The sequence below is a fragment of the Dromaius novaehollandiae genome, chromosome 4 (assembly GCF_036370855.1).
Source record: "Dromaius novaehollandiae isolate bDroNov1 chromosome 4, bDroNov1.hap1, whole genome shotgun sequence".
Taxonomy (NCBI): Eukaryota; Metazoa; Chordata; class Aves; order Casuariiformes; family Dromaiidae; genus Dromaius; species Dromaius novaehollandiae.
Genome location: NC_088101.1, coordinates 18,678,181 through 18,693,782, shown reverse-complemented (window position 1 = coordinate 18,693,782; position 15,602 = coordinate 18,678,181). Strand labels below are relative to the sequence as shown.

The 15,602-nt window shown below is 38.2% G+C and overlaps 1 protein-coding gene across 8 annotated transcripts in view; it reads left to right on the top strand.

Moving 5' to 3' along the window:
- PPP3CA (protein phosphatase 3 catalytic subunit alpha) overlaps positions 1-11,803 on the top strand; it is a 207,406-nt gene extending 195,603 nt beyond the window's left edge. For 7 of the 8 annotated variants that reach the window (XM_064510526.1, XM_064510519.1, XM_064510524.1 and 4 more), the window contains 3 exons: positions 898-982; positions 3,977-4,074; positions 10,055-11,803. In XM_064510526.1, coding sequence (XP_064366596.1) covers positions 898-982; positions 3,977-4,074; positions 10,055-10,248 — 377 coding nt within the window. In that variant the 3' untranslated portion in view covers positions 10,249-11,803. Of the gene's footprint in view, positions 1-897; positions 983-3,976; positions 4,075-6,817; positions 6,988-10,054 lie in introns of those variants that run through there. The other variant, XM_064510520.1, reaches the window with a different exon arrangement.
- Positions 11,804-15,602: the final 3,799 nt, after the last annotated feature.

Here is a 15,602-nt window from a genome sequence, read left to right as displayed (position 1 = left end):
AGAAATGGCTATTTCTGATCACTTATTAGTACAAATACTTGTTTTCCCAGTTCAGGTGGTTATTTCATTTTGACGTCTTTGGTAGTATCCAAGTAAGAATTGCATGTACAAAACTCACTGGCCTCCAGTCTCCGTTCCGTTTTTTAAGGCAGTTTATTTTGTGAGCTCATGAATTTCAAAGCAATCGGGAGCCCAAGGAGGCCGCAGCAGTGATGAGAAGAAAGTTGGATCTGTGGAAGCCTTTAACCACTACTGGCTAACGCAATGCCTACAATTTCATGCTGGTTTTCAAGACACTGTCTTTTTAGGTTTTATAACCAGTTAAATATGTTTGGGAGGGTATAGGGAAAACCCTATTAGGACCCTCTTGGACCCAAACTTCTAACCTAGTCACTTTTTTGAAAATAAAGTGAAATGTGTTTTTCCACTTAAAATGACAAGATTCTGCAATCAATTTTAACTCCATTGTTGCATCAAAAAGATTCTTTTGTAAAATGCGGATTTTTAATGCTTTAGACACGGTTCATGTTGAATATCTTTTTTGCATTTTGTCTAATTTAAAAAACTTGTTTTCAATAGACTATGGTCTCTGAAAATATTTTTGAAATGCAAAATTGGATTACATTGATGAAAATGCTGTTTTAATGTGTAGTGGAAAAAGGATCACATCTCTCAAGGCAGCAAAAACTAGAGTGTTCAAGAGTGATGAAACAGTCTTGAGCTATAAATAACAAATTAGTATTTTGGGTTTTGACTACAGATATGGCTAAGTTTGGCAAACTGTACTATCAATATGGTGTTTCTTATATATAGTTAAATCATTGTATTCAGACTTAGTGAACTTAGTGATTTATACTTTATAAGTCACTATAACTTTTTTTAATGTATTTTCCATAGGAGCAACAGCTGCAGCTCGAAAGGAGGTTATAAGGAACAAGATAAGAGCAATAGGAAAAATGGCTAGAGTTTTCTCAGTGCTAAGGTAAGGTTTTTGCTGTTTTGCATGGGCTTTTTATGTTAAAGGAAATCTTTTAATGATTGCTGGGAGCACTCTACTGTTAATCAAGCAGCAAACATTATTTGATATTTTAATATACCACTCAGTCATTTTTTCTAGAACCTTTTTAAAGGTCATTTTATCTATACAATACTGCTATTTATTATGGCTCTGAATAATCTTACTCAGTGCTTTCGCTGAACTTGAAACTGAAAACCAAACAAAAAAACATGAACAAAGAAACTTACTATTATCCTTTCTTTAAGAAAACCTTTTTCTCTCCAATGGTACGTATTAACTCTGTTAGCCACTGTGAGGCAAGAGTTAAATGTAGAGAAAGAGTATGTTCAACATAATATCGCATTAAAAAGGAAGCCAACTGTCCAGCTTTGTCACCCATAGTTGTTGCTGCAGCCACGAATAAAGATGATTAAAGATGAAAGCATTAGGTTCATTTAACTAAAAGTCCAGCAAATCAGTGCAAACAATAGCAGCTTGTTACCTTCATTTGCACCCCCCCAGACATATGAACCTGAGTAACTAATTGCTACCTAATGTTTAGAACTTCCCATTTGATGTCTCTGAGTAGACGAGAAAGCATCCTGCACTATGCTGTTGTGATGTCTAAATAGAGAAAATACAGTTTTTCCAGCCTTTCAACAGAAGGATTTTTTTCTCCAGAAAATTGTATGTTCCTCTGCTGTAGTCAGTTTATGGCTATTAGAGTTGGTCCAAAACATTTTCAAGGTTTTTTGGGGGTTGTTTTTTGAAATGTATTGGTAGTTACTCAAAGAACACATTTTTCTTATTTCAGCCAAACTCCCAAACTTGCTTGATGTGAGATTCTTCTGCAGTGTGCAGGCAGCGGGCAGGTTGTCAGTGGGGCTTTGCATGGACACAGCAGTTGGCTCACACAGTGCAGATTGCGGCAGCATAGTTTTAAATAGCGTACTGAGATGAAAGACTTCATATCTGGGTTTCCCCAAGTGTTACATGTGAATTGCTAGTGATGCATGTGCAAAGTGATACCTGCAAAAAATAAAAAAGTTGGTCTAATGCCTTTTCCCTAAACAAGATGGAGAAGCAATCAAATGTTTCCACCTGCTCCTCTGTGTTAAGTCTGGCACAGAGCCTGAAGCTGACATTGCCACTACCTTCATAAAAGAGCATGAATATTTTTCTCTAATGATAGTTGAGCAAACAAAGTTGGGAAGCCCTGGCTTTCTCCCATAGCCTTGAACTGTAGATTCTGGATCTACTGTATTTTGCTGCAGAGCATCGTTTGAAAAGTAGGAGGAATTGATAGAAATTTGGACTTAAAAGGTACAAAAGGGCTTGAAATTGAATGCTCAATTGATGTATTTGGCTTTTGATAACTTGCAAACAGTTCATATGACAAATGTGTCAAAGACTTTCAAAAGGAACTATGGGGCCAGGCTTTTCAACGCTTTCAGGGAGGAAACAAGGGTACATCATGATTTTGGTGTGTGCCCAATTTTAGGTGATATACATGAGCCTAATGCTTTAGGCTTTAGCACCATTTAAACATCGGAGCCCCCTTTAATTACTTCAGATACAGAAGTTTCCTGGGGATGCCTGTTTTAAAGAAATAAAAAGTACTGTGCATAAACATTTCCTACGAAGGCAAAGCCGTAAGTGCTATTGCAATTTAGTTCAAAAGAGATGAAATGGATTGAATTGAAAATGCAGATTATGCACTTGCAGAGGCAAATAATCAAGGGAAAGCAAAAACTTCAGTGCGTAATACTCTTTAATGGGGTGAAAATGCCATGTTAATTCTGGAAAAACTTGGCTGTTGCATTAGTTCTAATTGCTTCAAAAACTTGAAAGAAAAACAGACACAGAATCTGATTTTGACTTTTACACAAAGAAAAGTATGTGTACAGGAAGATTTATTATCAAACTAAAAATAACTTGAAGAGTATGCATAGTAGACAAACAAGAACTGTTTGAAATACATGAGTAATTCAGGGCATGTAGGCTTCAAGAAAGTTTTATGTACTGGAATTGTTGATAGATGATTTTGATAGACCGAACCACAGTATCATCAAGTGAATGCAGAACTAAATTCTGTCTTTGTGTTTGCTTCCTCCAGCTTAATGTCATTATATATTTCAAAGCAAAATGCTTCAAAAGAGGCTTCTCTTAAAGAACTGGGGTCAGTTTTGCTTCTGAGAAAGTATGTCATCAGAGACAGCATTGTAGTGCTCACAGAAAGCTGTGTTTAACTTCTTGTCTGGATAGAGCTGTGATATTCTTCTTGACATATATTAAAAACTATGTGTATTTGGAGACCTGCAAAACGTATTTAGGCTTCTTAAACTGTTTTCCTTGAAATCAGTATCAGTTTCAGCATACAGAGAAGATGTAGAAAAAAATGGTTAAAAAAAATTCAGAAAGAGTGCTAGTAACAGTAAAATTGCTTATTAATTTTAATGAGCTTTTTAGGTGCTTTTTTAGTGGCCGATGATCAATAATAAATAAGGCATCTGACTACTAGTGCAGACAAAACCAAAACAATTTAAGTGTATTTCTGACCACGTTGTATGAGACAGATTTGAATGTGTTGCTGGCAAGTACTGCTCCTTTGGTCTTCCTTCTTTCATGTTTGTGGTTTTAGCACTATAGGCAAATATATGTATTTGCATACATCATTTCGTAAATCCAGGGTCAGAGTATTAACTATAGATGGAGTCTGTGTGTTATATGGTGCAGTGGTGAACTATGTACGTAGAGGAGAAAGCCCAGACATTATGAGGAGGACTGCACTGGTGCAGGTGTAAAAGTAGATTGCCTCTTTCCTAGTAAAGACATTGGACATAACCTAATCATTGCAGGACAGATATAGCTTAAGTTGTCTAGAACCTTTTCCACGTTTTTTAAAAAAGAGTCCTAAAAAAAAAAAAAAGTTTTACTGTTTTGGGTTTGTTTGTTTTTTCCTCCTCCCTCCTCCTGCAGAGAAGAGAGTGAAAGTGTGCTGACGCTGAAAGGTTTGACTCCAACAGGAATGCTGCCCAGTGGTGTGCTCTCTGGAGGAAAACAAACACTGCAAAGCGGTAAGCATGTTTGCTTGTGTGTGACTGTGTTTAAAAAAAAAATTTTTTTTGACTTTCTAACTGCAGAACCCAAGAAAAATAACCGCAGTCTTCTCAGAGAAAACAAATAAAATAAAGCGCAGAATAAAACAGATGGTTTGTTGTACTTGAGCATTTGTGAGCAGTTCATGTAAGGCCACTTTTCAAGACTTATTACGTACCACTGATTTTTTCAAAGAAGAAGGAAAAATCCCTGAAAATCAACTGTTCAGAATGGTAGATCAGCATCACATGTGAGTGCACTCTTCCAACAGTTTACAGTGTCATCTTCTATTATTTGTTTTAAGATCACTGAGTACTGAAGATTCAGCTTAGATAATGACACTCAAACTCTTATTTTATCTGATTTTTTCTTCCTCTTCGAGACTCACCAATAAAAATAGTTCTAGGAGTAGATTTTATCTTCTAGCAATTCTATGTGACAGCATGAGAACAGTTTCACGTTCTGATTTAAGCCAAAGTGAAGGGAGGCTCTTACAAACGCTGTTTTTGCCTTGTACACAAACACAATACAGATTGTCAGTTCGGTTTTATACCAAGTGCTTTTTGTTACAGGAAATCTATAAGTCAATAATATCGCTGCCTTTGATAAAATATTCCTCTTGGAATAAGGAGCTGCAAAGTATTTAATTTACTACTGTAAGCTCTCCTTTTTTATGTGTATATTACTGTAGAATATATACCAAGCACACGAGAACGTCTCACACTTACTCTAGTTCTGTTGTCAGTACATATAAGAAATAGAAATACGTTTATATTCTTAACACAGTCTCAGCCTCTTATTTTCCTGTTTCCTTCCTGGAGTACTCTTTCTCTGTATTTTTCCCTTTACTCTCTCTTTTCTCTTACCTAGAAGATTCAGGTATTCTTTGGTAAACCTTCTTTTTCCATTTTTTCCTTCCCTTTTTTCTTTTTGATGACTTGCGTGTTATGTACCTAGTAACGTTCTGCTTTGAAAATGCTGCAATATGATTCCACAGGATGCCTCACTTAAAGTGGCTGGGGTCTTTATCTAGGCTCTGCTCAGTATCGTTCCCTTAGATTTGTCAGAAAATTTGGCACAAGGAAACTGCTATTGTTGCCCTGGCAAAATTTTAGGAAATGAGATGAATTTTTAGAACATTGGATAAAGTTCTTGTTAAAATGGTTAAAAGGAAAATCTCCTCATACTGCAGTATTCTGGCTCAGTAAAACATTACTATACACAGGCTTCCACATTAGTTGACACATAGTACACCATTCACCGTACAATCTGAAATTCACATAGTTTCTGTTAAGCACATGTTCATGCTGTTGTATGCATTAACAGAAAATATGACCAGTATGTTCTGTGGAAGTACACATCTTAGTCGTCATTTTTTTTCTAATGTGTCAGTGCTGGTTTGGATCTGATTATTCACGTTAATTTCCTCATCATAGTTACCGTGTTTCCTTTTATTTTAAGTACGCATTGGTTTAGTTCCTTAATTTTGCCATCTCTCTTGCTCTGTAGCTTGAGAGGCACAGGCTCAGCCTGGTGCATGCGGATTACCTCCTCTAATTTCCCCATGCAGCAAGACGATTGTATACATCTTCTACCATTGACTCAATCCATATTTAACATCCTAATTACAAAAAAAAAAAAATTGTTTGGGCTTTATGGAGGACAGAAAAGTTTCTACATAGGGGAAAATAAGACCAAAAAAAAGAGGTGAATTCCTAAAAGCTTTGCTGCTTGACCTATTCTCTAAACTAGTGGAGTTCTTGAAAATCAAAATTCCTTTTTAAATATTTGAGCTGTACCACTGCTATATTAGATTGCATTTGCTGATTGGCTTCAGCTTCTAAATGTTCAGCTGTAGAAATAAATTCAAGCCAAAACTGCTGGGTAGAATTCAAATGCAGATGATATTTTTAAGAACAATGAATGGTTTCAAGACAGTGGTAAAATAGACAGTGGTAAAATAGAGTGTACTCATAACACTGCAGCAACCTCCTGATTACCAACTTTTCTCTCTCTGACCGGGCTTTGCAATTTTGGGGGCCCAACAACTTTCAGTCTTGCATCTGCCCCTATTGATTAAAAATACAAAAGCCATTTAATTTTCAGAAATTGGGTTGTTGTAAAGGAAGTTTGCAGATGGAGCAGGCTGAGCAAGCCTGCGAGCCAAGGAAAAGTTGTCAGAGCAAATTCTCTCCTATGTTTCGGGGAGCTTTCTTTCAGTAAGGAGAGAGGAAAAAAATCCTTAAAGTTGTACGTGTGGTTCTTTTGCCACTGTAGTGGCAGCTAATATTTTTCAAGCTGACATCGTAAGTGGTATCAATTTTGTGTGATGGCTTTATGCCATTTTTTCATTTGCTTTTAACAGTGCAAATCAAATTGCTCTTATTAAATGCTGTGGGAATTATACAATAAACTTTGCAGGTCAGATGTGCAATATGGAAGACATTTTCACTTCGTAATTTTTTGAGTCGAAAGAAAAACATTCAAATACGTCTTTAAGAACTTTCTGATTTGTGAATCTTTCTGCTTCAGAACAAAGTATAGCTTAATTCAGTCTGCAAGTTATTGTTTTCGTGTAGCATTTATGTGTGTGTCTGTTTTGCCAAAATCCAGCACTTACAGTAACATTAGTGCTCCTTTGCTATTCACTGACTTGTTTTTAGAGTTAAAATCCTCTGCTCATTTTTCTCATTCGTTTTGCTACCCCTTTCTTCTCTTCAGCTACTGTTGAGGCTATTGAGGCTGATGAAGGTAAATTGGCCAGTCCCCTTTCTGTTGCTCCTACAACAGATAAGGGCTCTGCTGGGTGTATTCATTTTGCTGTAGCTTGTACAGATTGTGTGGGTGTTGGGCTAACAATTGTGGCTCGGTATTAACCGAAATGTAATTGCTTTAAAGGGGAAAGTGTTTTTGTTTTTGTTTCGTTTTTTGGTGGCGGTGGTGTCTTTTTTTCTTTCTGAAAGTTGCAATCAACGCTGGAATTTCAGTATGTCAAACCAAGCACTGAGCAATGCACAGTCGGAGGTCAGGAGGCTTTGCGTTTCAGGGGACACAACACGGCAGCAGCTAGTCAGCGCTCTTTGACACACAGCTCACGCTAAAGGCTGGGTCATTTCTCTGCCTCAAATCATTTTCAGCAATCTCTGGTCTTGAAAAACACACAGCTTTTATAAACTTTTTTTTTGTTGGTTGTTTTCTTTTTTCCTTTGGTTTGTTTTTTTTTTTTTCTTTTAGGACACTAGTAAAAAATTTTTATTGGTCTTTTGTTGCAGTTCAGCATGTTTCTGTTTCTCTTTAAAAGTAAAACAACATGAGACATTTGTCTGCAAGATGTCTGTTTCCTCTGGTAGTGGCAGTTTACACACTGGATATTTACATTAGAGCAACCATTAACATCAGCACCATTTAAGCTACAAATATAAAGTGACTGGCTGCCTCAGAAGATTTCTGAATGATTAGTGTTGAAAACTGGTGCTTTACTGATAGACCTCTAATTTAACCTTGAAGCAATTTTTAACTATACTGTTAAGAAGTGAGCAACAACATATTGCACTATAGTTGTACAATATTCATTCAATATTATAAAGTTTTGGAAGAAGAATTTTCAGAATTCCCCTTTAAAACAAAATTCTTCAGTTGTATTTTGTTCTTGCCCCTCTCAAATTTTCTGAGGGTATTTTTTAGTTAATTAAAAAAAAAAAAACCATGATTGCTGTCTGTTGGTAAGATGAGCCCTTTTGGCCAGTTGAATTTGTTTTTGATTTTTTTTGTAAAGCAGTGAATAAAATTATAGAACAAATAAGTAAGAGAAAATACAACTGCTTTCTAAATAGCAGTGAGTAAGCTGCTATTTATGTTGGAATTATCTATTCCTCTTGGCAATCTCTAATCTGCAGTGTGCATTCTTGTTGACAGTTTGGCTGTTTTCTGTGATTTTCTGTGACTCTGTGTTGTGTTTAGTAGACTCTCAATGTAAACTGCTAATACTCGTTGTCTGACCAGCAACTACAGCAGAGCACCTTCTTCAGTATTACAGATTATATATAACGTGTCTGCTCGAAATACAGTCGATTGAACTGAAGTGATCCCATTCCAGGAATATTCACTCTTCAAGTGAATCCTTGATTTGCCATCACCTCTAGTTAGGCACTGTAACCACAGTTGTAATGGCTGGTCCACGTAGACCAAGCTAATGATGGAGAAAATGTTGCTTCCTTTTCGAATTGCCGCCCTGCCGCTGGATGCAGGGCGCGCTGGCACCAGGTGCTCCGTACCTGTAACTCCCCCGGGGCTGGGCGACTTGCAGGCGGTTCAGCTTCAACACGGCCATCCATTAAACTGTTGCTTTAAGGGATTGGCCTGGGTGCTTGTTAGACATCTTCATTTTTGTGGTAGAACATAAAGAGGAAAAAACCCACAACTGGAAACACCTTACTGTAGGGCCTGTTCTGTTTTCACTGCTCCATCCCTGCTCACCTGACTAATCACCATTTTGTTGTTGTTGTTTTTCTAAGTTAAAGTAATATATGTTAAAAACCATGCACTTCAAAGTTCCAAGATAACATTTGTGAAACTGCTTAAGGAAATAAATCCTGGGGCAAACAGGATCTATCCGTTTTCACAGGAATGGTTGGCTAAAATATCAGCATGAAAATGTTTTTCTCGCTCCCCACAAAATGCAGAGAGTGGTAGATTGGTACCAGGGATGGGTTTTGGTTTCGATTTTGCTTTTTTTAACAGAAGCGTAAACTTGTCCGGAATCGGGTCTGTATGTTGGAAGGAGAGCAGGAGTACTTTGGGGTAGAGAGGAGAGAAGATAAAGGGAAGGAATATTGAATTTGAAACTCCCCTACTATTTTCTGCCCAGGGAGTTTGCAGTTTCCTGGTACTAACACACCATTTCTGCTCTGTGGCATGTTAAGATAGAGGCATAACAAAAGTGCAGCTAGTGTTCTGGAAGTACAGTAGGTTGATTTGGTGTGTAGGTAAGAGAAGAACACGCAGAAGCCCATTACAAATTGTCTTCAGAGCTGCGACCTGCTCTTTGCCTACAGTGCTTTTTTCTCTTTGGCTTTAAACCTAAATATCTTAAATCATTAAATTAAAAAAAAAAAAAAAAAAGGAAAAAAAAAAGGCACACTCTACAAATATGTTTCCACTCTACAAATATGCTTCTGAGCCTGGGGCTGCCTTCTGAGATCAGAGGGCCATTGCTAATGCTGTTGCTAAAAGGCAGTTCAAAACCCCTCAGATCCACTTGGAACTTTGGTCCATTGTCAATGTATTTTCAAAGTTTAAAGGTATAAATATGCCAAAATAATGCTATCCCTAGCCCATGTTGCACTGCATTACTGCTGTTTGACACAAACTGCTTTCCACAAGTCCAGGGAGGTAAGGGAGGGTGATTACCATGAGGGGATCAGCAAGCGGCTCACCTGAGATACGAACATCGTAGCATCATCCAAAGCCCCAGAGCTTTAACACGTATCACATAACTGGGCACATCATGGCTTCGCCATCTGTAACTGCCCTGTGCTTTTGGCTTTCACGTGGTCTTTCAAAATCAAATGGGAGTTTTGCCTAATTATGCAAGGCGCAATGTTTTTAAGGCTGCAAGTTATGGGAAGAGATGATAACCTGGTCACTATTGTGCCCTAAGCATTGTTCCTGATTACAAACTATATAGTTTCATGTCAGCTTCTTAGTATTTTAAGCTGAACCTCAGTGGACAGCAAAATATCAGAAGTTGATCTTGTTGAAAAAAAAATAGTTGGTTTGCAAGAGATGGTGGTGCTTAACCTCCAGCTCTTTCTGAATACGGTAAGGAGTCCGTCATGTTGTCAGATTCTGCATTGCCTTCTTTGCAAAGAAGGACTTTCTCGCTCATGGCTAAGTTGGGGGAAAGACTGCCGAGAGTTTTACGTTGCTAATTTTACTTTTTAATAATCCTTTATTTAGCTATCAAAGGATTTTCACCCCAACATAAGATCACTAGCTTCGAAGAGGCCAAAGGCTTAGATCGAATTAATGAGCGAATGCCTCCGCGCAGAGATGTGCCGTCTGATGCCAACCTTAACTCCATCAACAAGGCAATCTCCACAGAGACTAATGGCACTGACAGCAACGGCAGTAATAGCAGCAATATTCAGTGACCACTTCCAGGGGAGGGGGGTTGAGCTGCAGGGCGCGACGGGGTTGCTGCACGGCAGCAGTTGGATGTTCTTGCCTCTGATAATAGCTTACTTGCTCTGGGGGCCAGGTGTTGGATTCAGTTTACAAAATCATCTACGAAGAGATTGCAAACTTTATTTTGGTGGGAGGGGGGTGGGGGATCGACACCTCCTTTGGATATGCCTTTAAAATGCTTGTAGAAAAATGGAAGCTAATGCTGGTATATATTGCAAAGTTAGGGGAATGAACATGTTTTCCTACTGCATTGGGAACTTCTAGATATGTTACTGAAAGGCCTTTTATTATGTTACTGGACATGAAAACTTTGTTTAATTTCTTACTAACTAACTATTGTACGTTTACAGTTGCAGCACTAAACATGGACAACATCAAAACATTTTTAACAAAATGTACAAACTAAATAAGGACTATTTATTGATAATGTTTTGCTACTCTTGTCAGACAATGGCTATGAAATAAATTAGGCAGTCTTTAAAAATATAGAAAAAAAGAAAAAAGAAAAAAAAGAATGTTGGAAATTTGTTTAAAATGCCAAAAAAAGAGAGAGAGAGAGCGAGAGCGAGAGAGAGACAGTTTAATTTTGTACAGATTATGCTTACCTCAGGTTTCTTTAGTGTGCTTCAATGCCCTTCTTTAAATATAACACTTATCTTACTAATTTGGCAGCGATTATCCTTTTCTTTGTTTAAACAAAAACTGGAATAATGATAACATTTATCTTTTTTTGCTGTTTATATTTAGGGGGGTTTGGTTTGGGGGGTTTTCTGGGTTTTTTTGGTAAATCAAGTCTTGGTTGTGGCTTGCTGAATTTAAATATTTATGAGTGGTGCATTTTTAAGTATAGTGAACAAGACACCATATTAAGTGCAGTGAAAAGCATCTATATTCTGTAAAAATCTGCCTATGCATGTTTTTTAAGAAAAAAATGGCTGTATAGGCCTGTATGGGACTGTAATGCGCTTAGTGGTCTGACTTATACTGGAAATGTATGTATACTGGCGTACTTTATATTCTCTAAAAAAAAAAATGCTTAATGCCTTTGAAATTTTGTAATCAAAAAAAAGCTTTGAAAAATCTAAGGGGAGAGTATTCTTAAAGTTTTTAACATAAGCTTGTCAGTGCACACATAGATGGGTAGCATGTTTAGCAAACCTTGTGAAATTTAAATAAGTTTGTAGTTACATGTGGAATTCTAAATGCATGATAACTGTTAATGTCATAATGGTTTAGTCATTTTGTTATGTTCTGTCATGTGCCACAAAATGTGTAATTTTTTCACTTTTTTCCCTTTGTATATCAGTTACGGGTTTCAACTGGTTCATTCTAAAAAAGAAAAAGAAACAAAACAGTCCATTGATATTTTTTAACAATTGTTTAAGTGCCCAAGTAATTCACTACAGCCTACAGCCTTGCCTTTGTAATTTGACTTCGAAATGTTGGCAATCAAAGCATGCACTTGTAACAATGAAAGAAGCATTTTATATTACTACTCAATAAAAATGTGCATGAACTTAAGCGCTCTTCCCTTTCTTGCTGACTCTGTTACAGAAGCACTTGCACACCCACACACGCGCGCACACCACACATACATTTGTTACTGTTTTTTGTTTTGGAGAAGAGGATCATCCAAGTAAGAGAAGAACGACACACGTTTCACAGTTCCAGGTCAGTTCTTTACTAAGGAAAAATGTATTTGTTGCCAAACTGTTCTAGATTACTGAATACCGCATCTGCAAACTTCTCAGATTTCTGTTTTTCCCCTCAAGTTCTGGTTAGAGTTGCTTTTTTCCTGAAATGAGTAGTGTGTAACCCACAAATACAGTGCACATGAAAGCATGTCCCCTCTGTGTGCTGTTCTCCCTCATCAGGAGTGCCCTCTGCTTGTAAAGTGCCTTTATCCCCCCTAATGTTGTTGCACGTTCAGCATAGACTAAGAGATGGTATATTTGAGCACAGTAATTAAAGCAGGCTGTTAAAATCTTCTGTTGTGTTAAACCAGTCATGCTGTGTACAAATCAAGATAATAGACTTTTTTTTTGAAACAAGATTTTTAAGTAGAAATCTAAATTTACAGAAAGTATATAGACTTGATAGAAAGAGACTCCTCTGACTGAAAAACAAAACTCCAGGGCAGGAATGGGTTTGCCCTCTTCCACTGGGACTTGTGAATTATGAAGATGTAATTACTGTATGTGACAAGCATCCCATCCTCATTGGGAGCAAGTAAATGGCATGGACAGACCTCAGAAATGTTCTTTGCCAGCTCTTCTCTGTGTTTGAAAAGGTAGATTAGCATCATTAGCAAAGTTACTTGAAGAAAAAGGAAATCAATGCTTTTCAGCATCAGATTTCAAGTGCCTTTATTAGTCAAAGATGAGAAATGTAAAAGCTCTGCATTTTTCTCATTTTCTCCCTAATTGTCCTCAGCATCCTTCCAGTCCAGCCTCCTGTGAAGAACTGATGAAAAATGCCAAATGTCGCAACGTTGTGGGTATTGCTTTAGTCTGCCTTTGAGGTAGCATTATTAACTGTTGGCTTGGTGCCTCTTTTTGTTATGTGTTTTTCCCCTTTTAGCTCAGTGTCTGTTAATTTTGGCAGAATATGAGTGGTGGCAAAAATACAGTGAATTCATAATATCTAGGCCTAGAAAGCTAGATCAATTTTAGATTTAGATTTTTATTTTTAATCATATAGAAATATAACACATGAAGGGGAGAGACATGCAGAGTCTAACTGTTCATCTGATGATTGAAAACGGTCTCTGCAAAAAGTAATGGTAAAAGTTTAAGTGAACATTTTATTTGCTAGGTCCGTCCACGCACTTGCTACCTGAGGACCTGTAGATTACCGCAGGTAAGTTGTTCTGCAGAGGTGTCTGAGCTAGCGCTCAGAGGGCAGTTTAGGGTCCTCAGAGCGATACAGTTTTGTCAGTACAATGTGTCGTCTGGATTCATTTAATGTGGACCCTGGCATATCCTAAAACCAAGTTAAGAGCAACAAGGAGCTTTTTTTCTCAGCCGTGCCTGTGTTGTGAGAGACCTCTCCATCTGTAAACTTAGCCCAAAAGATTAATGCTAAAATTCAGTGGTGGGTTTGCAGATGTCTGCTGTAATTACTGAAGAACTCGCCAGTGAGCAAGGTAGCCCAACCCGAGCAGTGCGTTAGGAAATGCACTGTCTGTTTTATCAGTGAGGAGGCACTTCAGCTTTTTAGGATCTCCTAGAGGACGAGGAAATGTCATGAGCATGAGGAGCAGGGGTGTTCCCTGTGTCCCAGGGAGACGGCCCAGCTCCTTGCTGAACTGAGTGCCGCTATACTAACATGGAGCAGGGCCAAGGGCTAATACTGACAGAGGCACTAGGCTGTATTTGAATGTTCCTAAAAGGACAAAAATGTTTTTTGAGGGTTATCTTGTTCCAGAGTATCCCATCTCTTCCAGCCGTCCTTCTTTTTTCCTGCTGCAGAAGGAGCTATAGATGAATTTGAAGAAAAACGTCAGTGCCCCTGAAGGCTGGGTTTTGGATTTCATGGCCTAACTCAGTGAAATGCCACACACACTGAAGTACGCCTCAGAGAACAGGTTTTTTCTTTGTTATTAAATGCTACTTTATTGCCAGAAATATAATTGGTGCCTACACCAGGATTTACTGTACTTTAACCACTGTATTCCCACTATGGGAGATAGTATATTGGATATATGTACTGTTTTCTGCATATACTAATTTTCCTTTTCAACAGCTATTGAACATTGAGAATGTTGGGTTTTACTACATACACTCTAAAGAAGACCACATTCAAATCTTATCCAGAGTTTCCACCAAATTATGCTAAATTTAGCCCTGCCTAAGTTTTGTGTCAGAATTGCTAACTGTCACAGGCAAATACAAATTCTTTAGGCATTTTCTTTGACACTCATTTTTACTGCCAGTGGGCAATTGTCTGAAACCACCAGAGGTGCTTGGATATTATTTGGATTTCTCCTGAGAACCTGACCAGCTAAATTGAGGTCAGAAAGCAGTGTTAAAAGCAACCACAGAAAAATGTTGCTTTTTAGCACATCTCCATCTTCAGTTTAGAGGGGGTTTTTTAGTGAAGAAATAGAGTTCAGAGTGTAAAATCTTTCTATTTTGATTTTTAGGAATAAATTCTAGGCTCAAAATGAATTTTTAATTTTAGTTCTTAGGAATGTTTCCCTTCTTTTTCAAGGTACTGTTGCTCAGATTAGTCAGATCCATGAATCTTCCCACTTCTCTCACAAATAGAGGAATGTGAGAATCTGCTATTTCAAATGTTAAAAAATCACAAACACAAAAACAGGCATTTTTAAGATAGTTTGCAGATCCCTCTTAGTTGCTTTTGGGAAGATAGCTGATTTCAGTGAAAATGTACATTTTTTGCACTTGGCTTTTTGGTTGCTCAGATGCATCTTGAGTTTGTATGTATTTAACATAAAGATACAGAGGGCTCCAGCCACCTCCATGGAGGAGACAAGGTAGGATGATTTGATGAGGCTAGAGGTAGGAGAGTGTTTGGGGGGGGGGTTGGGTTTTTTGGGTTTTTTTTTGGTTTTGTCTTGCTGAAATGGCTTTGCAGTACGAAGGCTGCTATGTTACAAAATGGGTATTTTAAAGGACTCTCTTTTTTAACTTGGGGGCAGTTTCAGTTTTAGTTGAGACAACACACTTTATTGAGCTCTGTGCTCTGGGCAGTACTCTGCCCCAGCAGGAGATTGCAAAGGGAGGGAAGGGCTGGCTTGACTCTCGTCCTCATCAAAAGCTTGTTTTGGTGGACCATCTTGGCGAAGACTGTGCTGAAGGAGTGCTCTACGCACCTGTGGGAGCTCTGCAGGCATGGAGGCAAACACCACAGCCTTCCCAGCTTTGCCACCACCTGTCACTAGTTGCTTTGGGATTTGCAGATGTCCCTCATCTCGGCGAGAGCCTTTGCATGGTTGCTTACTGCAGGCTTGTGTCTGTGTGCCCGATAGGGTTACTGCTACAGTGAGTAAAACCTGAGCAACAGAGGGTTGTTTTGTACTTCAGCTGTGACGTATTGATGCCATGTTGATGCAGACATCCCTTGTGCTATCAAGCAGGCCCATTTTTCTCAACATTTGGATATTTTAATCATGGTTTTTTCTTTAAATAAGCAGTTAAAACACTATGACCTGGATGAATTTCACACAGTTTTAGGCCAGAAGAGCCTGTCAGATTACAGAATCACAGAATAGCGGGGGTTGGAAGGCAGCTCCAGAGACCACCTGGTCCAACCGCCCTGCTCAAGCATGGCCAGCTAAGCTGGTTGCCCAGGATCA